This window comes from Pteronotus mesoamericanus, unplaced genomic scaffold (genome assembly GCF_021234165.1).
Source record: "Pteronotus mesoamericanus isolate MK-2021 breed Mesoamerican mustached bat unplaced genomic scaffold, CSHL_Meso_final contig_702, whole genome shotgun sequence".
In the NCBI taxonomy this organism is placed as follows: Eukaryota; Metazoa; Chordata; class Mammalia; order Chiroptera; family Mormoopidae; genus Pteronotus; species Pteronotus mesoamericanus.
Window position 1 is genome coordinate 2,199,781 of NW_026555239.1, and position 24,277 is coordinate 2,224,057.

The 24,277-nt window shown below is 41.1% G+C and overlaps 1 protein-coding gene across 3 annotated transcripts in view; it reads left to right on the forward strand.

Annotated features, from left to right (window-relative positions):
- Positions 1–21,170, forward strand: part of XPNPEP3 (X-prolyl aminopeptidase 3) — a 37,375-nt gene extending 16,205 nt beyond the window's left edge. For 2 of the 3 annotated variants that reach the window (XM_054582426.1, XM_054582428.1), the window contains exons 5-10: positions 6,661–6,723; positions 7,547–7,660; positions 9,092–9,177; positions 11,943–12,123; positions 13,198–13,318; positions 18,169–21,170. In XM_054582426.1, the coding sequence (XP_054438401.1) occupies positions 6,661–6,723; positions 7,547–7,660; positions 9,092–9,177; positions 11,943–12,123; positions 13,198–13,318; positions 18,169–18,335 (732 nt within the window). In that variant the 3' untranslated portion in view covers positions 18,336–21,170. Of the gene's footprint in view, positions 1–6,660; positions 6,724–7,546; positions 7,661–9,091; positions 9,178–11,942; positions 12,124–13,197; positions 13,388–18,168 lie in introns of all 3 variants that reach the window. The other variant, XM_054582427.1, reaches the window with a different exon arrangement.
- Positions 21,171–24,277: the final 3,107 nt, after the last annotated feature.

Below are 24,277 nucleotides of genomic sequence, written 5' to 3' on the forward strand. Positions count from 1 at the left end.
AAACCAATACTAAAAACTGATACAAACTGTGCTGAAACTCCTACCAACACTGTTAATCAGTATGTTTCAGGCCTTTCCCAGGAGCAATTTACATGCAGGAACTTTTACAAAATAGTTCAAGCTAATTCCAGGCCTACTGAATTAACTTCATAAAATAATAGCACACCAACATTTGAAGCCTCCTTTTCTGAGTTCTGCCTATAGTCTTCCCAAAGTTAAACATTGATTCCCTTAGCTCTGCGCCGAACTGGTAACTCTCACGAGCATGTGCTCTAGTTTGTCAGGGCCTTTCTTCAAGTACACGGCCAGTGTTCCAGCTGTGGCCACACAGCAAAGACTACTTAAAACCAATTACAGATGTGATAAACGTATGTCTTTGTTTTTCTTCAAGTCATTGATTTTTAAAGTAAGGAAGAGAAGAAGCTAAGAATAGATCTGTGGGATAGCTATCCAGAAAAAGTATCAGTCCATTGACCAGATGTCTTTGCACAAGGTGTAAAATCAGTTATAAAGCTACCTAGGAGTACTCTGATCCACACTTCTGTCACTTGTCCACACTATACCCTGAGAGGCTCTTTTAAGTGTTATGCCAAAATTCAGAAGTATTAAATCTAATCTATTGTTCCCGTTATTTACCAACCCAGTAAAGACATCAGATAGGGAAATGGAGTTTGCACTTAGTTTTCTTAATGAACAACCTCTACCAATGATCATATTCTTTGAGTATTCCCAGTTCTGGTCTAGAATTACACTGTAAGGATCTGGGGGGACTTGAGGTTGAGATGACGGCATAGGTAACCATGGCTCACCTCCACACACAACCACATCAAAGTTACAACTAAATTATAAAACAACCGTCACTCAGAACTGGCAGAAATCAAGTTTAATGGAAATCTGACAACTATGGGATTAAAGAAACGGCATCCATCCAGTCTGATAGGAGGGGGCGCAGATGTGGAACAGTATGGTCCCACATCCACATGTGGTAGGTAAAAATTCAGGAAGGGTATCTCAGGAGTGAGGAATCCCAGCCCCACACCAGGCCCTCCAGCTCGGGGTACCAGTGCCAGGAAGATAAGTCCCCATAACTTCTGGCTGCAAAAACCACCAGAGATTGAGTTGGTGGAAGAAACTGCTAGAGTTCCAAGCAGTTCCTCTGCTGGGAGCCCACACATGAATGTACTCAGACTCACTCCGTCTGAGTTCTGGCACCAGGGTAGCGGCTTGAAAGGCACCAGTGGCATATAGGGAGGAACTGAAATGGCTGGCATCAAGGTGAGAGCTGGTGGACAGGTTTCTCCCAGACAGAAAAGTGGACAGAGCTACAGAGCAGGCAGGTACGACTGTATCTCAGACTCCATCAACCTGGCTAACACTGTTTGCCCCACCCTGGAGATACCCTGAGGCTCCATCCCACCCAACTTTCTGTGGTTAACAGTAACTTTTCCATATGAATGGCTGGTCTTGGCTCAAGCTTCATAAATTCTGAAATCTTTTCAAACAAGTAACAGTTGGTCTCAGTGAGCCACCAGTCCCTGTACCTCTTGCTGAGTGGCCCCAGGCCTGGCACTAGCAGCAGCCAGCCTAGATTCACACTGTGGCTTCGCCTAGGAACCTTCAAGCCCAGCACAAGTAGCAGCCATCTCAGATTGCTCTAAGCTCAGGCAGGGTGGCCCTGAGCAAAACGCAGATGAGGGGCTGACTTTGGCCTCCACCACCCAGGAAACCCCAGGGCCTGCGCTCCCAGTGGACAGCTACAGACCGCTTTGGAGCATCTCCACCCTGCCCCTGCACAACTGATCCTCCACAGAGGGTTGAGGTTTTTGGTCAGTGGTCACAGCCAACCATTCAACTGACTTGCCTGGGTAAATCCTTCTTATTCATCTGTCAACAGCAACCAAAGCTCAACTACAAGAGGAGGGTGTACTGAGTCCACACAAAGGGTACACCTTGAGCACTCAGCTTGGGTGATAGGGGAAAATGTGCCACTGGACCCTATGGGACACCTACTACCTGAGGCCATGATACCAAGACAAGAAGTCATAGCAGCTCTACCTAATACATAGAAACAAACACAGGAAGGCTGCCAAAATGAGACAAAGAAACATGGCCCAAATGAAAGAACAGATCAAAACTCCAGAAAAAGAATTAAAATGGAGATAATCTATCAGATACAGAGTTCAAAACACTGGTTATAGGGATGCTCAGGTAACTTAGTGAGAACCTCAACAGCATAAGGATCCAGTCAGAAATGAAGGATATACTAATTGAAATAAAGGACAATTTACAGGGAAACAATAGTAAAATGAATAAAGCTGAGAATTAAATCAGTGGTTTGGAACATAGAGAACCAAAAAACAACCAATCAGAACAACAACAAGGAAAAAGAATCCCAAAAAATGAGGACAGTATAAGCAGCTCTGGGACAACTTTAAGAGGACCAACATTTGCATCATAGGGGTGACAGAAGGAGAAGAGAAAGAGCAAGAAATTGGAAATCTATTTGAAAAAAATAATGGAAGAAAATGTTCCTAATTTGGTGAACAAAATAGACATAAAAATCCAGGAAGTACAGAGTCCCAAACAAGATGATTGTGAAAAGGCCCATGCCAAGATATATCATAATTAAAATGCCAAAGGTTAAAGATAAAGAGAGAAACTTAAAATCAGCATGAAAAGGAAGTTAATTACCTACAGGGGAGTCCCCATAAGACTCAGCTGGTTTCTCAAATGTTGCAGGCTAGAAGGGACTGTCAAGAAATATTCAAAGTCATGAAAGTAGGGACCCACAACCAAGATTGCTCTATCCAGCAAAGCTATCATGTAGAATCACAGGGCAGATAAAGAGCTTCCCATACAAGAAAAAAACTAGAGTTCTTCATCTCCAAACCATTATATGAAATGTTAAAGGGAATTAATTACGAAAATATTAAAACTATGAACTTTAAAATGGCAATAATTACATACCTGTCAACAATTTAATCTAAAAAACAAACTAAGCAAACAAGTATAACAGAGACAGGATCATGGATATGAAGAATGTTTTTATGGTTGCCAGGTGGGAGGGGCCTGTGGGGGAATGGGTGAAGAGGTGAGGGGATTAAGAAATACAAATAGGTAGTTATAGAATAGCCATGGGGATGTAAAGTACAGTATAGGAAGCGGAGTGGCCAAAGAACTTACGTGCATAACCTCTGGACATGAACAATGGTGTGGGTATTGCCAGAGGGAGTAGGAGGTGCTGGGTGGAAGGGAGTAAAGGGAGGAAAACTGGGACAACTATAACAGCATAATCAATAAAATACAATTAAAAGATTTTTGGATACTTGGGCAAAATAGTTTCCTTAAGAATAATTATGCTGTATTTAGCCCTGACTGGTGTGGCTCAGTGAATTGAGTGCCAGCCTGCAGACCAAAGGGTCACTGGTTTGATTCCCAGTCAGGACACGTGCCTGGGTTGCTTGCCAGGTCCCCTGTTGCGGGTGTGAGAGGCAACCACACGTGGATGTTTCTTTTTCTCTCTTTCTCCCTCCTCTCCCCTCTCTCTAAAAATAAATAAATAAAATCGTTTAAAAAAATAATTATGCTGTATTTATATTTTTTCAGCCCAAATGCAGATTTCCCTTCTTTTGGGGCATAAGCCAATAGAATTTGCGCCTATGTGATACTGATCAGTTGCATTTTCTTGCAGTCTGTTTTGGTTTAAAACAAGTAAAGGGCCTTGCCATTCGAGTTAAGTAACATTTACAGAACGGAGAGTTGGTAGTATGTATGGGCAGAAGTAACAGTGGGATGAGAGTCAGACCTGTCCAGGCCAGACCTCTCCTACGGCTGCACATATATCCTGCCTCCTGGACATCTCTACCTGAATTTCCTATAATTATCTAAGTTTGTGCTCTGCCAGTTCTACCAGAACTGACTCTTACCTTGCATTCTTTTTCATGGTTAATAATAGCAACATCTACCCAGCTACATTAGAAATAGGAAAATTATCTATGTAATAGTTCTCCCCAGCCCTTGTATCTAATTAAGTAGTCCCCAAGTTCACTCCTAAGGAGGCAGAATAGTGTAGTGGAAAAGAGACAGACCTGGGTTTAAATACCAAGATGTGTTGTTTTGGTCTGTGCCTAGTGCACAATAGGACAGCTAGTATCCCTTTGCTATCTGTCTCCTTGCCTCTGTTAGTGCCTATATCTAACTCTACCCCAGCTGGAGTGATCTTTATAAATCAGTCTGCCCCTCTCCTACTTAAAGTTCTCTGGTGGCTCTTTGTTGTTTTTAGGATTAAATTTCAACATGCTCATTTGTGGCCTTTCATGATCTGGCCCTTTCTGCCTTCTCTTCCAGCTTCATGGCTCATTCTTCCACATATGCTTGACTCTCCAGCCATACTGAACAGTCTCAAATGTCACATTCTCCCTACTTTCACATCACCCACATGTGGACCACACACCCAACACCTTTATGAAATCATCCCTGCTTTTTCTTTTCATTGTCCCTGCACATAAGCTATACAATGTCTACTCATGATGTGTACTGATTATGAGATGCAGAGTGAAAGGCAAAAAAAACCCCCCCACAAAACCCATTTCACATTTTTAAAGAATCAAAATACAAATATTTAAATAGCACCTGGTGAAGTGAGAGCACCAAGTGTCAATTGGGAGTATGAACTACGTTGTGAGAAGACAACCCTGATGAGAAGCGACAGCCATAAAGTCTGCCCCTTGATCTTTACAGGAAGGACATCACACACAGAGTAAGGATAGGTAGCATTGATCCATGCGCTGTCGTCTGTGAAGTAATGCACTCATCACAGGCACATTCAGTACAAAAAGAAAGCACGATCAGGCAGTTGACCCCCTAGAAAGCAAGAAGAACTCTTCTATTCATTTAAGTCTACGTAGCAGTGTAAAGGGGCCATGAATGCAAAAATTCTCTGTGCTATTCAGTAAATCTTTGAAAGGAAATTAAGAAAAAGATAAAGAAAACCCTCTTTTAAATGAAATGCCTCACTAGCACTGCCACATTGTTTTTCATTTTTAGCTTCATACTAAATATCTAGTGTTAACTAGTTATTTATCAACATCTGTGTGTGTCTTGATAACTACTTTTAACTTTAATTTTAATTGCTAATTCATTCAGCAGGTACTTATAGTAGCATAACTACTGTGGTACCAGGCACCGCTCTGGGTTCTAAGGATACAGCGGTGAGCAAAACAAATCATCCATGTGTCCCTGTCCTTACATTCACATTGAGGAGAGACAGGAGACGAACATATGATAAACAGTCGGCTGGAATTTAATGCTGTGAAGTGAAGCAACAGGAGAGAGAGCATGATGGAAAGCGCTAATTTAGGGGGTCCTAGAGGGACAGAACACGTGGAGAAAGATCAGAATGAGAAAGGGGAGCAAGCCATGCAGACAGTCCCCTGGCCATCCCACTTGCTTGTCCTCTGCTGGGCTTTACAGTGCTGTCATGGCATGTATACTGAAGCATTTTATTCAGACATTCCTTCATACATTGCCTTCGCTCTTAGAATGTAACAGCTCGAGAGAAATTCCTTTCTACTCGCAGTAGCATATAGTCATGTCCCCGTGCAACTGATTTGTTTTTGTCCCACAGACATTGGAAATTACGTAACTGCCAGAGTTTTCTTGTTGGCTGCTAGAAAACTCCGAGATAAATTGGTGGCCCGTCTTCAGCAGCCATGGTAATTGCGGTGTGCGTTGTTATTTTTTTGAGCTTCATCTCCCTAAACCTTGCTTTTCTTTAACCCTACCAAGAATTTATGCTATCTTGTATTTTTTGTATTCATGTAAGTTAATCAAAATCTTACTTGGGTCCCTGACCGGCGTGACTCAGGTTGGTTGATCATCATCCTACAAAGCAAAAGGTTGCTGGTTCAATTCCTGGTCCGGGTACATGCCTGAGTTGCAGGGTCAGTCCCAGTTGGGGCATGTGTGAGAGGCAGCTGATCAGTATTTCTCTTACACATCAATGTTTCTCTCCTTCTCTCTCTCCTTCCCTCCCCCTCTCCTTAAAAATAAATAATTAATAAACCCTTTTTTAGAAAATCCCTATTTGGAACAAGGTATCATAGTAAATTATAAACAGTCATGTTTATAAAAATGGAAAAACACACATTATGTGTATATATATATGTAGCTGTCACGGAGAATTAATTGCCAGGGCGCATTTGTCAATAACTGTCACTGGGAAGCTACTGGTATCCTGCATTGAATAAGATATCCCTCACAACAAAGAATTATCTAGCCCAGAATGTTGATAGCGCTGAGGTTGGGAAACCCTACTGTAGACTGGACATTCCCATCCATAATCTCATACATTCCAGGGCTACAGAAGCATTTCGTTACATAAATGACAGATGTGTTTCCATGTAGCTTATTCTAGCATACAGCATGTATTCTGACTGGGAGATTTGGGGCCCTTCCACTAAATCTGTCATCCGTCAAATATTTCTGAAAGCAGTATTTTCCCCTTCAGAAATCTATATTACCACGCCCACAAAGTCACAACTTCAGGTTCACAAAATTGGGGGAAAGGGTGCTTTTCATTTGAACTTCAGTATTTTGATTGTTTGAATAAGCAATATAGTTATAAAATGAGACTTCTTTTTATCCTCCATTCCCTTGCAGGCTTTCATAGAGACCATGTTTGCCAGTAAAGCCCCTGTGGAGGAAAGCTTTCTTTATGCAAAGGTGAGCTTTAAGTTATTGGAAAGCTCTTAGGGAAGCCAAATATAAAGTAATTTCATTAGTGTGCAGATGGCATCCGTTTGACTTTCGTGGAACTGACCAGGATATCAGTGGAGAGGATCTGGTTCTTAAATATCACTGATAATTTATTAGGTGAGTCTTAAATGTGCAAAGCTACAGTTAAATGAAGAAAATTTCAGAGTAGAACCATTGAAGAAGGCAAAGCTTACACAAGTGTGTGACGAGAAGACTAAGTAAGTGTGAAGGCAGAGAAGCAGAGACCAGGCTGTAGACAGTAGCAGGTGGTTGCCAGTCTCGAGCTCCATCCTAGGACAAGGGAGGTTCATAGAACTTACAATGTGCCTAGCATCTTTTTAAAATTTTCCAGAGCATGTAGGTTGGTAGCTATTTGAAATGTTGATATTAGTCATTTATAGCTGTTAAAAATGCAAGCCATATTCCAGTGTTTAAGAATAAACAAACAGTAACATAACATGACTGTATCTCTTTGCTCAGCCTCTATCACAGGTTTTCTGTGTCCTCTTCTGTACTTAATTTGAAAATCACAGGATATTTAGGGTATTCAGAAGAAAAGAACAGATTTAAAAGTAGGATTGAATAACAGGGATAAGAATAAGAGAAGTGGCCTGAAATTACGCCCTAAGAAGTTTTGTTGGATGTGATGAATGGTTTTCCAGTAATGACTGAAGGAAAGAGCACTCGAGTGGAGCTGTGGCTGTTGCGGAGAGCCTTGGCTGGGACAGCCCTAAGGACATCCTCTCTTCGGTCATACTTTTAGTCACACTTTGCTGCTGTTGTTTTCCAGTTTGAATTTGAATGCCGGGCCAGGGGAGCAAACATCTTAGCCTACCCACCTGTGGTTGCTGGAGGTAATCGGTCAAACACTTTGCACTATGTGAAGAATAATCAACTCATCAAGGTACACGCTGCTCCTCTGGATCCAGAGGCCCTAGTAGAAAACTCACTAACCTCAGGGCCCCTTAACCTTCAGCTTTCACAAAATCACTGCCATTTATAGAAAGCGCTTTATGATTTATAAAATGCCTTTGCAGACATCTCATTTGATCCTCACACTGGCACTGTGAGATAGGAGCAATTATTAGCATGCCATTAATAGGTGAGGAAAATAAACTAAAAATTAGGCAACTAGTGCAGTGGCAAGTACTCTACCCTAAAGCTTCTGCTCATTTTCTTTCTAACACACCCCCATAAGGGCTGTAGCTGCGGTGAGCCAAGCACACAGGAGCAGACAGCGTCGAAGGACAACCTCATTACCTGTGAGAGAAGTGACCTTTTATGGCTCTTCTCTCCGAGTGACTATACAAGTAAAGAATTGTATATGCCTTTAAATCCACTTCTAATTATCCATTTTAATAGTAATTCAAAAGAATACATAGCAAACAAATTATAGAGCATATTTTTTCATTGAATGCCCCTGAACCACTCACTCAAGAGGCAGAACATTACCAATGCCTTGTATCTACCGTGCACGCTGTGCCCTGCCGTCCTGCCTCCCTCCCATGGGCCACTCTCCGATAGCCTACATTTTTTATTTTGTCATTCCCTTGATTTTTTTGGAACGCTTTTATCACGTACAGTATGCTTGCTTATGAACTATATAAGCATTATATATGCTATATGTATTTTAGGGGACTTAACTTTTTTTATGATAATAATTTTGATAATATTCATTGTCTTCTTACAGGAAATTTATTCCATCTTTTTGCCAGAAACAAAAATCGCCTCCATTCTTCAAAGTTACTGCTACTATATATGCACTCATTTGATCATTACTCTGTGGGGTGCCAAGTTCTGTGCTTATTTAGAGATAATAAGAAATGCCCGATCTTTGAGGGCATAAATAGATCATTTCAATGTAACATGACAACTTGCAAGACAGATACACCCAAAGTTTTCTTCTTCCTCCACGTGCATTTTGATAGGGAGCAGAAAGGGAAATGATATTCTGAAGTTAAATGGTTAAGAGTAATTGTATTTGAATAAAGCTGTAGATAAAATCCTTCTCTAGGATATTGCTAATTTGTAGTGATAGCGGTAATGGTGACATTTATGATGTGCTGATGTTTACACCTAGAAGTTCGTACCCAAGCATTCTGGTTCCAGAGCCAGTGCATTTAACCGCTATACGATGGCACCTTTCCTGAACTACTGAATTCATTTCAAAAATTTAGTTGTTATTTCTTATGAGAAGGAACCAAAGACAATTAATCTCCTTTAAGTTAGAGCTTTTAAAAAATGGATGTAACGTGAAAGGCACAAAGAGTTTAAATTAAAAGAAGGAACAACTGACAATCCAGAGGGCACCACTTTGACCTGTCTTTTGCTCCAGGACGGGGAGATGGTGCTGCTGGATGGAGGGTGCGAATCTTCCTGCTATGTGAGTGACGTCACCCGAACCTGGCCTGTGAATGGCAAGTAAGGCTTCTGCAGATCTCACTGCTCTTGGAGTATGGTCATATTTAGAATAAATGGCTAAAAAGATAGACAGGTCCTCTCTAGCTCAGGTTAACTGCCTTTGCAAAGCTCCTGATTATTTGCTGAGATTGTTTCATTCATATCACAGAATCGGGTACCTAGAAACACCTAGGTAACATCATGTGTGTGTGTGTGTGTGGATTGGTAAGTAGATTGATTGATGGATAATGATTGACTCATTTAAGGAATTGACTCATACATTTTTAGGGCAGGCTGGAAACTAATGCAGGAGTTGATGTTGCAGTCTTAAGGAGGAACTCTCTCTCCAGTATAGCAAGGCAGTTGTGGCATTTGACCTCATTTAGTGTAGGACACAGTTTGGCCCATGGTTCAGCCAACCAAGCAAATAAATTATTAGAGCATTTCTGACTCCTTGAGCTATAACACTGACTCCAGAATCTGCTTCGTGGACCCATATCAACAAATTCAGCCTGATGCAACTTTGTGTTCCTCCCACCATTATCCCACATGTTACTATCCATTTCCACACATATTCTTAAATTTTTATCTATATAAATAGGAAAAATTATGCAGTTCTTTTTGGATTATTATGCACCTCCTCGTGGGACAGTCTTTTCACCTGCTAGGTCCTGCTAGGAGTACAGTCTGGTTACAAGTCCAGAAGCAAGTACCCAGGCAACTGCCTAAGGGGAGATACCTGTAGGTTCTCAGTTAAAACAAGGTTAATCTCAGGTGGTGGTAGAAGGGCTGCTTCCACCAGCAAAGAAACCTCAGCAGAACTTAGGGGTTCAGTGTACCCAGCTTCATCATGGTTGATCAGAATTGCACAGCTTAGATTTGTGTATTCCAGTGTACGTAAATTTTACATTTAAAAAACTTTAAAAATATTTAGTGGTACTGTGGTGGCATGGAGTATGGATATAAACATAACAGTGTTGATAGTCACCCAACCTGAGAGTTGGGTGTGTAAGTGTTCATTATACCATTTTATTGTTATGTTTAAATATTCCTCTATTAGGGAACATTTACACTGTATCTATAATTACATAAAAAAGTCACAGCGAGTATTTTTGTACATTCATCTTTTTTTGAATTTCAGATATTTTCTTAGAATGGATTCTTAAAGCAGAATCACAAGCTCAGATTTTATGAGCATCTTTGAAGACCTTTGATTTAATTGGCTGTACTAATTTACACTCACAGCAACAGTACATGAAAATACATATCATATGCCATCCAAGTGTAATTATTTTATCATTTTTCCCCATGATTGCTGAATAAATTATTATTCTTTTTATTTTTTTTAAGATTTTATTTATTTTTAGAGAGAGAAGAAGGGAGAAAGAAAGGGAGAAAAACATCGGTTTGCAAGAGATCCATGGATTGGTTGCCTTGCACACCCTCAGCCTGGGACTTGGCCTGCAGCCCAGGCATGTGCCTTACTGAGAGTCAAACCCGTGACCTTTCGGTTCATAGGCTGGCACTCAGTCTACTGACCCACACCAGCCAGGGCAAAGAATTATTATAAGGACACCTATAAGCTACTAGTAACCAGAGTATCAACTGGTTTAACCCATGACATCTGCTTCGCCTATAGGAAGTGGGTCCCTAAGCTTTTTTTTTTTTTAATGGTAAAAAATGGAAAGGATCTTGAGTGACCTGGTCTGGCCCTCTGACTGCATCCATAGCTGGGTGCATCTTCTGGCCTCTCCTCATCTGTGTCTCATGACGGAAATATTGTTTCTGCCGCAGTTTGAAGGGTTATTGCTCTTCCTGTTGAACATCTAGGCTGTGATTAAGGTCCTGTCAGTAATGGTGTGTGGGTACTGATTACATACCTACAGTGCCCCATCATCATCACCTTGGAGTTTTTCTAATCAAACTTAGAAGTAAATGTTACACAAAACATAATTATTCCACAGCTGAAAGGTTTTTTGTTTTGTTTTTTAAAGGAAGGATTAATTGGACCATCCTTCTAGCCATCAAAGGACTAGATCATGGGGCATGCCATCTAAACCACCAGCAGTGGGGCTTGGTGGAGAGGCAGCATGTGCACCGTCCTAGAGTTGACAGGTGCTTTTATCCATTATGTTTAGGGAAAGAAAGATGTTAAGTTGTTTTGAGAGAACTAACATTGGCTACAGATAAGGGTGGGAGGTGAAGGTAGCACAGTTCTAGGATAGGAACCCAGTCCAGAGGAAGAAATACTTACTCCTTCTTCTTAAAGATTTTATTTATTTATTTTTAGAGAAAGGGAAAGGGAGAAAGTGGGGGAGAAACATCCACGTGTGAAAGAAACATTGATTGGCTGCCTCTCACAGGCGCCTAACTGAAGACCTGTCCTGCACCTCAGGCATGTGTCCTGACCAGGAATCGAACTGGTGACCTTTAGGTTCACAGGTTGGCACTCAACCCACTGAGCCACACCAGCCAGGGTGAAATATTTACTACTTTTGATTCATTGCAGGTAACAGTCCTAAAAATCCATGTATGTGCTGGATGTGGTGGTGGCTGGTGGTTCGCTCATAGATGCCTGGAAATTGATTTAAAGCTCCCTCATCCATTCAGATATGTGCAATCTTTTGTTAGTTGGCACAAAACAATTAACTGGTTATCTGTTCCTGTCCCTTCCTCTCATTCTTTATAATTTAACTTATTAACATCTCAGAATTTTTCTCTTGTCCCAAACTTCCTGCAATATCAGTTAATTCCCAATTCACATTCTTTGGTTTTCCTGTCCCCAGGTTTACAGCCCCTCAGGCAGAACTTTACGAAGCTGTTCTAGAGATCCAGAGAGATTGTCTGACTCTCTGCTCCCCTGGAACAAGCTTGGAAAACATCTACAGCATGATGCTGACCCTGATAGGACAGAAGCTTAAAGAGCTGGGGATCATGAAGAACATTAAGGAAAATAATGCCTTCAAGGTACCTCACTTCTTTTGACTTCACTTCTCAAGAACATCTTGCATGCTGCTCGGTTTTTATGTCAAGCTAATCAGATTTAGAAATGGTCTTTGTGATTTTTCGTCTGTAAAAGGAACTTGGATTGAACGTGCTTTACAACAAAGGGAGTCAGTACTTATTCCTCCCAGAAGGTGGCAGCACATTCTGCTTCATTGCACGCTGTACAAATAGCTCAGTCGTCAGAATACATAAAATGAAGTCTAGTGCAGACAGGGTGGAAAAGGACGCAAAAAGGAGGAGAGGTTAACTCTTAGTTCTTTTGTGGTGATTTTGAAAAGGTTAAGGTCAAAAAGGATGGTGTTTGTTGCTTTAATGACATAGTTGAGACTTTAACAGTATCTTCACGGGAATGTCTTTAGTGGATTTCATCTGCATCCAAAATGTAATGGTGTTCGTAAAACTGTAAAGCCTCAGCTTTAAATTAAAATGCCGAGTGGTCAAGCCAAACAGGACATTAAGGCATCTCCCATCTCCACAGATGGGCTGCCAGGGTTTGTTTTTTGTTTTTTTTTTATCAATAGGAGAGAAACTTTAAATTCCTCTTGTGCAGGCCAGCAAATCTTTAATTAATAGATAGAAACATCCAGGCCAGTAAATGCCTGATAAGTACTGCGTTATCTGATGTTTCAGCCTGTTCCACACATTGCTGTAAGATCCTTAGGGTCTCCAGAGTAGACTTTGTAAGAGGGGTGTGTAAACGTTGAAAATAGAACTATTCTAACATAATCATCCTCCCACCCCCGAGAAGAGAGATTTCCATTTGCCATTGTTGCTGCTGGCGTTACCCAAGTCAGCACAAAGGCAGCGTATCAGAGAGTGGGAATGAAAATGTGGATTAGTTCATGTACACCAGCAGAATTTCATATGAGAGGTGCAGTTGGTCAGGTCTCTTAAGCAGTAGCCCAAGGAGAGGTTAAACATAAGTAACAGAACCATGGAGGACATATTAACATGTGTCTCACTGATTCATACATGCCCAACTTTCCCCTTAAGGCGTCACTGCTCTAATAACACCATGGCAATTGTCTTTTCCAGGCTGCTCGAAAATACTGCCCTCATCACGTTGGCCATTACCTCGGGATGGACGTCCATGACACTCCAGACATGCCCCGCTCCCTCCCCCTACAGCCCGGCATGGTGATCACGGTGGAGCCAGGTAAGGGGGTGGGGAGCGCCAGCAGCCTGTGACCCCTTAGGACACGCAATGGTAGTGGCAGATAAAAAGGTAAATATCATTTATTCTCACCTGAACCAACATAATTAAATGAGGAGTGGGGGCAGAGAATGACTCCGTGATGTAGAAGGGAAATTTATTTTAGATTTTTCTTGAGCTTTCTTATTTAACATAACACAATTTATTTAATTTGACTTCTCCAGCAAACAACAGAGGGGGACTACTCTCTATAAGTAGATATTAAAAAATAAATCTTTATCAACCATGCCTTTGCCAGGGCCCTTCTCTGCTAGTCTCTGGGCAGTACTGGTGGGCTGCACACGCTGCTGAGGTTCCCAGCGCTTTCTTGCTGAACGACACTCAGACGCTTAGACTCACCGCATTCCTAGTTGCACCTCCTCTGCAAACTGCATTGAACTGCCCACATTACCCTACTTCTTAGTATCCAAATCCTTTCTCCTAAGCTTCAGAGAAAGCTGGCGATTTAATGGTTCCTGGCTCGCATGATGCTAGGCATTGGGCAGATTTCCACAGAGAAATGGTAGTCATGGCAGAGTGTGAAGAGTGACATTACAAGAGTCAGTGGAGGCTGTTTTTTGTTGTGAAAACATTTCATTCTTAGATTTCAAGTATTTTCATCTCTAAATTATGTAATTATAGCTGGACATGGCTTTTTTATTCATTCTGGAATGTAAAGTTCTTTTTAAGTGAAGTACGGTTACATACAATATTATGTTAAAGGTATATAACATAGTGAGATATCACATTTATACACCTTACAAATGATCACCACAAAAAGTCAACTATCCATCTGTCACCAGTTATTGTGGGATTATTAACTACTTTCCCTATGCTGTACTTTACACGCCTGTGACTTATATTATAACTTTGTACCTCTGTACCTCTTAATCCTCTTCTCTTTTTCGCTCATACCCCCACCACCCAACCCTCTGGCAACTGTCTGTTTTTCTGAATCTTTGAGTGTGTTTGTTTTGTTTGTTCATTTGTTTAGTTTTTTAGATTTAACACATATGTGAAATGATACAATATTTGGTTTTCTATGACTTATTTCACTTAGCATAACACCTTCTAGGTCTATTCATGTTTCACAAATGGCAATATTTCATTCTTTTTCATGGCTGAGTAATATGTAAATATATATCCACTTTGTCTTTATCCATTTATCTATTTAAGGACACTTAGGTTGCTCCATATCTTGGCTATTGTACATAATGCTGCAGTGAACATCGGGGTGCACATATCTTTTTGAATTTTGAATGAGTGTTTTGTTTTCTTAAGATAAGCACCCAGAAGGGGAATTGCTGGGTCCTTCTTTGTCTCTTGTTATAGTCTTTGTTTTAAAGTCTGTTTTGTCTGCTATAAATATTGCTATTGCAGCTTCTTCTTTTGTTCTGTTTTGTTTCCATTTTCATGAAATATCTCTTAAATCCCTTTACTTTTAGTCTGTTTGTGTCTTTCAATCTGGAGTCTCATGTAGGCAGCATATGTAAGGGTCTTGTTTTTTTATCCATTCAGTCATCCTATGTTTTTTCAATGGAACACTTAGTTTACATTTAAAGTAATTTTTGATAGATATGTACTTACTGCTATTTTAATTGTTTCATACTAGATTTATAAGTAGTTGGTTTACTATCTATCTTCACTATATGTTTGCCTTTATTAGTGAGGATTTTTTTCTTTCATATATTTTCTTATTTCTAGTTTTGGTCTTTTCTTTTCTGCTTAAATAATTCCCTTTAACATTTCTTGTAACGCCTTTTTAGTGGTGATGAACTACTTTAGCTTTTGCTTGTCTGAGACAATCTTGATCTCCTGCAATTCTGAATGATAACCTTGCTGGGTAGAGTATTCTTGGTTGTAGGCTTTTCCCCTTTTTATCATGTTATATATTGTGTAACTCCTTTCTTGCCTGCAAAGTTTCTGTTGAAAAGTCAGCTGATAATCTTATAGGCATTCCCTTGTATGTAACTTGTTATTTTTAGCTTGCTGCTTTTAAGATTTTCTCTTTATCTTTAACAATTTAATTAAAATGTGTCTTGGTATGGATCTCTTTGAGTTCATCTTGTTTAGGACCCTGCGCTTCTTGGACTTGGATGTCTGTTTCCTTGGCCAGGTTAGGAAAGTTTTCAGCCATTATTACTTCAGATAGGTTTTTCCATCCCTTTCTCTTCTCCTTCTGGGACCTCTGTGATTCAACTGTTAGTACACTTGATGTTGTCTCAAAAATTACTATCTTCATTCTTTTCAATTCTTTTTTATATTTGATCTTTCATTTGGGTGGTTTTCACTATCCTGTCTTCCTGATCGCTGGTCCATTCTTCTGCGTCATCTGATCTTCTGCTGATTCCCTCCAGAGTACTTTTCATTTCGGTTGTTATATTATTCAGTTCTGATAGGTCTTTTTTTATATCTTTGTTGAAGTTCTCGCTGAGTTTATTCACTTGTCTGCAGAATTTGGTGAGCATCTTTATGACTATGACTTTGAACTCTTTATCTAGTAGACAGCTTAGCTCAGTTTCATTTAGTTCTTTTTCTGCAGTTTAGCCTGCATTTTTGTTTGGAACATATCCTTTTTTTTAAGACTTTATTTATTTATTTTTAGAGAGAGAGGAAGGGAAGGGAGAAGGAGAGGGAGAAAAACATCAATGTGAGAGAGAAACATTGATTGGTTGCCTCACTCAGGGACCAGGCCTGCAACTCAGGCGTGTGCCCTGACCAGGAATTGAACCAGCGACTTTTCGCTTTGCATGATGACGCTCAACGAACTGAGCCACATACGTCACAGCTGGAACATAATCTTTTCTCTCCTTATTTTGTTTGTTTGTTTCTATATACTAGGTAGGTCAGCGAAATATCGTGGTGTTAAAAAGTGGCCTTATTTAGAAGGTGTCCTGGGGGGTCCACTGGTGGAATCCCCCTTGTCACCAGAGCCAGGTGCTGTGGATGTGTTCCCTGCATGGACTAGTATGGCCTGCTCTTGTGGCTGGGCCACAACTTGAATGGACACACTGGCGGGCAAGGCTGGTCCCTGGCCTGCTGGCTGTGAAGGCCCGGCCACAGCTGTTGCAGGCTCACTGGTGAGCAGGGCAGGCCTTCAACGTGGTTGGCTGTAAGACTCAGCTACCCTGGTGCAGACACATTGCTGTGTGCTGGTACCACCCACTAAGGCCATCCACTGGGTGTGGCAGGGCAGGAGCAAATTTGGAGGGATGCTAGCTTGGGTGGGTCCTCAGGGAAATGCCAGAGTAGGGTGAGCAGTGTTAGCAAGGTTAATGGAGAGTGTCAGATGTGATACCTGCCAGTGTCAGACCAGCTTCATTAAAGAAAGGAGGGAAATGACACCCACCAACACCTCTTACTCAGGAAAAAGTTCCAACAGATCCCTGTCCCTCTAGCGCACACCCTAAAAGCAGTCAATGTACCATCTTCACATATGACTGAGGTGCTTTTCAGACTGCTGCCTCTGTGCCAGGACTCAGAAAGAGCACAACTTGGGTTTCCTACAGCTTTTCTGCTCTCCCAGGCTTAAGCCCTGCTGGTTTTCAAAGCCAGATGTTTTGGGTACTCCTCTTCTTGGTGCTGGTCCCCCAGGCTAGGGCTTGGACCCCTTACTCTTCGAGGACGACCTCCACAGTTATGATATCCCTCCCACTTGTGAGTCACCACATAGGGAATAGAGGATAGGGTAGGCGTCAACTAGGCTTTCAGTTTGGCTTTTTCTTTATATCTGCAGTTGTAGAACATCTGTTCTGATAGTTTTCAGGTTGTTCTCAAGAGTTAGCTGTTTTATATGTACTTGTAGTTTTGGTGTCAATGAGAGGAGGTGAGCTCAGGATATTTCTACATCACCATCTTGAACTCGAAACCAGGAGCCTTGTTCTCGAATGCCAGTTTAGCTTGTCCACGAAATGTCGTTCCCGGTAGTTGGTGCACTACCCCTTCAACAAACGTTCTCTGGATGGGATCAGAGTTGAGATGCATCTTTCATACCACCAGTCATACATTGCTATCTATGACCTTACATACCACTTGGTCCCATCTAGTCAGTACATGAGTGCTTCCTTAGACTTTGACTACATTTTTCTTTGCTGATCACTTCTTTTTATCACAGAGCAGGAACTGTGAGTATAGGTGAGGAAGTTTACAGTTTCTCTACTGTGAAAAGACTGTTTTCTGTCTGACTTCATGATAAGAAAGAGTACCTTGGGCTCTTAGAATTTTCCAAATGTTCATTAAAATCTTCCTGTTTCTTTTGCTTTACAGTGTGTACCAGTTACACTTAGATGGCTTATTTGAGAGGGCTTATTTGCATATTTCTGCATCTTCTGGTTGGTCAATCTAATAATCTCTAAATAAGTGTTTTTTAAATACATTTTAAAATACCTTATGTCCTTATTTTAGCAAAGTTCCCTTTTTCACGGGACTGTTAAGCAGAGATAGAATTCACTTGTGTAATCTACCAGTTCCCAACATATATTGACATATTCGTGTGTTAAATAACTTTAGTGGCCTGCTTGAGCCTCTAAAATATGACAGAATCATGATCAACATTACTGCAGATGTATGGAGCCTGTAGTCTAGTCTACAAAATAACTATAATAATAATTTTAGTAATGACAGTCAACATTTATTGACCATTGTGTACCAGACATTTTTATATGTATTATCTCATTTAGTCTCCATGACTCCTGGGTAGATACTGTTAAGATCCCAGTTTTTACAGATGAATTATAACAGAGGTTAACTTGTCTGCCCCAAGTCATCCCGTGACTGCCTTTTATGAACAGCACATTCTTTTTTCTACTTCTCAGGCATTTATATTCCCGAGGATGACAGAGATGCCCCAGAGAAGTTTCGTGGTCTTGGTGTACGGATTGAGGATGATGTAGTGGTGACTCAGGACTCACCTCTCATCCTTTCTGCTGATTGTCCCAAAGAGATAAATGACATCGAACACATCTGCAGCAGGGCCTCCTGACCCTCATTGTAGCCCACATGCATCTCAGGTTCAAGGGTTGTGCACTGGCACCTGTGCACATGAGCTTTCTGAGTGTTGTCTCTGTGTGTGTGTTTATATGTGGGTTTCATTTGGGAGTGTGGGGACTGTGTGCATGTATGTAATGGTGTGTGTGGTCTTTTTTTGTTTTAAGTAACTAGAAATGGGGAAAATTGAATATTTGGACTATACGTTACTGCAACTTTAATAACATTAATTCTGTAGAATTAATGACCCAGACAAGTTTAATTTTTAAACATAAAGATAGTTCTTGGTTATATATGTTCATGCATTCCAGTTAACACATTTAAATGCACAGAAAATTTCTCCTCTCCAGGTCTTTTCCTTTCAGTGCTTTTCCTGAGATCCACCTAATAGCATAAGATATTTGTGTGATGCTTGTAATCGGAGCAATTCACCAAGGTCTCTGCCTAAGCTAAAAGCCACCCGTCAGTGATTGTGCGTGGCGAATGCATGCCATTCGTGCTGGTACCAACCTGTTCTGGAGCCTGCATGCCTCCTGGAGCCAGAAGAGCTCTCATGGCACTGGTGTCCTGCAATCCCACTGTGTAGCCACCATCCAGATTCCAGCAATACTAGCTGTTAGACAAAACGGTTTTGAGCCTTCTTGCTACTTGGTTGCCTAGGGCCTGGAAAATGTTCAGGTTCTTGAAAAGGAAGGACATGGAAGAGAAAGAAAAGTTTGTAAGTGTCTGCTGCAGATCCAGACCTCCATCCATCCGTTCTCAGTCTGAGGGTGATTCCTTCCGCAGACATCCATGCTTCCCTTGTAGGTTCTTCATGCCCTGCCCTTGTAGCACACTCCTGAAGCTGCTGCTCTGGCCAAGGGCAGATCCGTTACTTACCTAGTTAAAGTGAGAGGAACAGCACCTAGTTTTCAGGGAGATATCCCTGTTATCATTCTGTGATTTCCTCTAGTGCTAACAAAAACAAAATATGTAACCCACCAAGTGCCTATAAACAGCCTAAGACTTTTTTCTTTCTCTGCTTTTAGCACTGGAAGAGTCGTATCTCTCTCAATACAGAATTATACAGGAACTCAGTTTGCAAACTGAACAAGGCTAGATTTTTGCAGATAGTTTATTTGGGAGCTTCTGTCAAAAAGAGAAGCTTTAAGAACTAGTATGTGTCTTTTAAAACTGGGTATGAACCTAAGATGTATAAAACATGCTGATTACTGGAGCACCAATTTGAGGGCTTTTGAGAAAACATTTGTATTAGCAAAGCACAGGCTAGGGGATTAGCACTCACTGCAGTGACAGAGGCTCGTCCATTTTACCAGGAAAACCCAAGGTACGGAACCCAAAGCAGACAGGCAGTGACTCCCATCAGGAGACAACGATCATACAATTAACCAAAGTGATACAGATCGATCGTGTCCTGACAGCGTTTACCCACCGTGCTTGGCTTTGTTAACCTGATGTAAGCAGCTGTGGGAACGGATGGCCACACAGCTGGAGGCGTCCTCCCTGTGCTACTTCCCAAAGGGGCGGGGATGGGGGGGACTGAAAAGAAATCCACAACTCAGGCTTCGCACTCTGGGCCTCTGTGGCCCTAACAGCCCTTAGTTTGGGTTTCCTTTGTTCATTCAAATCCTGGAATAAGGAATTTCCTTTTCTCCCTAAAAGTCATTTTCTGTGGTCTTCAACATTCTAACTAAATGCTTTGGCAGGTTTTATGTACAGCAGCACTCACGGACGTGAAACAGACTCCTTCCAGGTAGATTCCAGTCAAGTTGTACAGGTGTTACAAGTAACAGTTTGAAGGCTCTTGGGGAGTTGTGCTGATTTTTAGTCCCTGATCCAGGTATATTGTGCTTTGAGTCCCGACTAACCATTGCAGGTGAACATTTGAATCAGCCTGTCAGAACCTTCATGAGATGGCATCGTGAACATTCCGGGTGATGTGTAGGGGCTGTCTGATAGGGCCAGGATTTGTGAGCGACTGATTGTGCACCGTGCAGGAATCTCATCCATTCTTCGCCACACCCCAGACATGCCCCACATTTCCTTCCATGTCTGAGTGTAGTAAGTACTTCATTTTTATACCAGGCTCTCCTAGAACAAAAACTTTAGTTTTAAAAAAACCTTTCAAATGCTCCACTGGAATTTTTCTCCCTGAATTGAGTAGATGAGCTTGAATCATTAACAATTTCATCTAAATGAAGGAAGCATATCTAGAGAGCCTCTGCCACATACTTTTATTTCAGGAATATTTCAGAAGTAATTTCAGGAATTGCTGTCCATGCCCCCCATCCCCCATAATCAGGAAACTGGGACTGTGAAGTAAAAACCTCTACTCTCCCATAGTCCTAATTTCCAAGTTAGGAAGCTGCTTCTGATGGTGACGTCACGTTCTCTGTGTGGGTTTTAAGCCTGGGCAAATACACTTCAAGCTAAAGTGTTTCATGCTCCTAGGAGAATGAGGAGATGAATACATCAAGAAGCCCTAACATGAGGGCAGAATTCCGTTGTCGCAAAGCTCGTGGGTCCTCCTGACTGCTCTTCAGGCCTCTGCCTCCGTCGTATGAGGAGCTTGGAGCGAGCATCAGTGCCATGCGGATCAGGGGTCCCCTTGGAATCAAGGCCTCCTGGACTGTACCTGTGAGGAGCTGAGAGAACTGTAGTCTTTCTCAGCATTTCTTAATGCTTTATATGACTTTGTGCAATTATATAAATTTGATTTGGACAAATGTGTTACTTTTAAGGCCCTTTCACTGAATATAGTATGTCATTCCCCAAAAAGGGAGAATCGTTTGTTACTGTCATTTTAAAAATAAATTATAAAACAATAAAAGCGTAGCACATGTGTGTTATTTTCAAATCCAGAGTCCACAGCTTTGACTTGGAGAACATTTTGATTTACAAATTTTTTTTAATCCTCACCCAAGGATATATTTTGCTTTGAGAAAGAGAGGGAGAAACATCAATGTGAGAGAGAAGCATTGATGAGGGTCACCTCTCATATTCTCCCTGACCCAGGGTTGAACCTGCAACCTAAGTGTGTGCCCTGACTGGGAATCGAACTCATAACCTTTTGGCCTGCAAGACAACACTCCAACCAACTGAGCCAGCGGCCAGGGGTGATTTACAAAAGATTTTGTTTCACAGAGTATCCATTAATTGCTGTCACAAAATCATGATAGCTGGCTTGAAATGGTCTTAAATAGTCATAGAAGGGGGAAAAAAACCAATGGATTAGGTCCAGCCCATTAAAAGATTGACTCAAGGATTTAATGTATAACATGATGACTATAGTTGATAACACTGTCTCATATAATTGAAATCTGTTAATAAGAGTAGACCAGAAAATGTTCTCACAAAAAAATAAATACGTGAGTTGAGATGTTAACTAGATGGGGGACATCCTTTCACAATATCTTCACATTTTGTCAATTATACCTCAAGAAATTTGGGGGCAAAAATGGTTTACTCTCCCCAGAACTAACCCATAGGTCTTCAGGCAGCCCCTGTAGCACTCAAGACTGAACTAGCCATCAGCATTTTGTAAAAGTTTAATTTTGTGGGGAAGTAGGGTCATTTTCAAAACTTAAATATGTGAACTTTCAGTTTCGGCTTTTGGCTCAGAGGAGGTGAAGGTGCAACTTTCTTTGGTCTTCCCAAATCCGGATCCAGGTTCATCTGATACCAGCCGCCTCCACTGTGTTGCTGAAGTTCATCCCCAACGAGATCAAAGTCATATACCTGAGGTGCCCTGGTGGGGAAGTCAGTGCCACATCTGCCCTGGCCCCAAAGATCAGCCCCCTGGGCCTGTCTCCAAAAACAGTATGTAATAACATTGCCAAAGTGGCCAGTGAATGGAAGGGTCTGAGGATTACAGTGAAACTGACCATTACGAGGGGACAGGCCCAGTCTGAGGTAGTACCTTCCTGCCTCTGCCCTGTGGCAAAGCCCTCAAAGAACCACCCAGAAACAGAAGGAAGCAAAAAGAGATTAAGCACAGCGGGAATACCACTTTCGATGAGATTGCCAACATTGCCCAACAGACACACTGATTAGCTAGAGAACTCTGGAACCATTAAAGAGATCCCGGGGACTGGACTGCCCGGTCTGGGCGGCAATGTTGATGGCCACCACCCTCGTGACATAGACGACAACAGCGGTGCCGCGGAATGCCTGGCTAGTGGAGAGCTACAAAGGAAAATGTTTTAATTAAAAATCATGACAACCAAAAATAAGTAAATATATATGTGAACTCTCTCAATGGACCATATAAAGAATCCTGTGTGTAGCCTTCTCTCCCCATTAGGAATCCTATTTAAAATCTGAGACATTCTGGAAGGCATGCTTTCCAACATTTTTCACTCCTGGCACATGAAGATATTTTTTGTATGGTACAATGGAATAAACCGGAGGATTTAGGAATAGATACATATGATTTGAATTAAAAATTCATTACATATATAAGAAAGTTAAAAGTGAGTAATGTTTTATAGAAAAAAATTTTAATTTTTTTAAAGATTTTATTTATTTTTAGAGAAGGGAGAGGTAGGAAGGAAGAGGGATAGAAACATCGATGTGGAAGAGATACATCTTGAACACCCGCAAAGGGGGACCTGGCTCACAACCCAGGCATGTGCCCTGACTGGGAATTGAACCAGTGACCTTTCAGTTCCCAGGTAGGCACTCAATCCACTGAGCCACACCAATCAAGGCTCTTTTATAGAAAAATTTTAATTTGTGAAACACTTCCAAAACATAATTTTTAAAACGTCAATAAATGACATAGCTTACTTTTGGGAACATGATTTTTTTGGTAATGGTAAAATGCCTACATACAATTCCTGATCCAGACTTTTAGTAATAATGTCTTCAGTTCTTCATAAAAACCATCTATAACAAACTTGTTTGCACAAGTAGGTGACAAAAAAAATTTTTATTATCATTCAAAAATTTGCTCTGGCTGGTGCGACTCAGTGGATTGAATGCTGGCCTGCGAACTGAAAGGTGGCTGGTTTGATTCCCAGTCAGGTCACATGTCTGGGCCAGGTCCCCAGTTGGGGGTGTGCAAGAGGGAACGGTTCTTGCACATCAATGATGTTCCTCTACCTCTCTCCCTCCTTGCCCATTTCTCTAGAAATAAATAAAATCTCTTTAAAAATCCCAAAAGTTTATGGTTGAAGTCATGAATGGATAAACAATGGTCTATCTGTACAATGAAATGCTACTCAGCCATAAAAAGGAATGAAATACTTACACATGCTACAACATAGATTAATCTTAAAAATATGCCTAGTGAAAGAAGCCAGACCCAAGAGACACATACTATATGACCCCATTTTTTATAGGATTTCATTTATATAAAATATCCAGAATAGGTGAACCAGTGAAGGCGGAAAGTAGATTACTAGTTGCCAGGGGCTCAGAATTGGGGGAAATGGAGAGTGGATGCTAATAGGTACAAAGTTTCTTTTTTAGGTGATGAAAATGGTCTGGAATTAGTGGTGGTAGCGTCACAACTCCATGAATATACTAAAAACCAATGAATTGTATACTATTAAAGGGAATTGTATGGTATCTGAATTAAATCTTAATTTACCATTGATATTAAATTTAAGGTATCTGAGAACTTATTTTCACTGACAAAATGAAATATTAAATTTCTTATACTATTGATTTCCACTCAAAATGACATCAAATATTTCAAGATAATGAAGCTATAATTTGCAGAATGTACATGTATTTTTTTAAATCCTCACCTGAGAATATGTTTATTGATTTTTTTAGAGAGAGAGGAAGGGAGAGAGAGGAAAACATGGATCGGTTGCCTCCTATACATGCCATGACCGGGGATCGAATGAGCAACCTAGGAATGTGCCATGACCAGGAATCAAACTCACAACATTTTGGTGCATGACACAATGCTCCAACCAACCAAGCTAC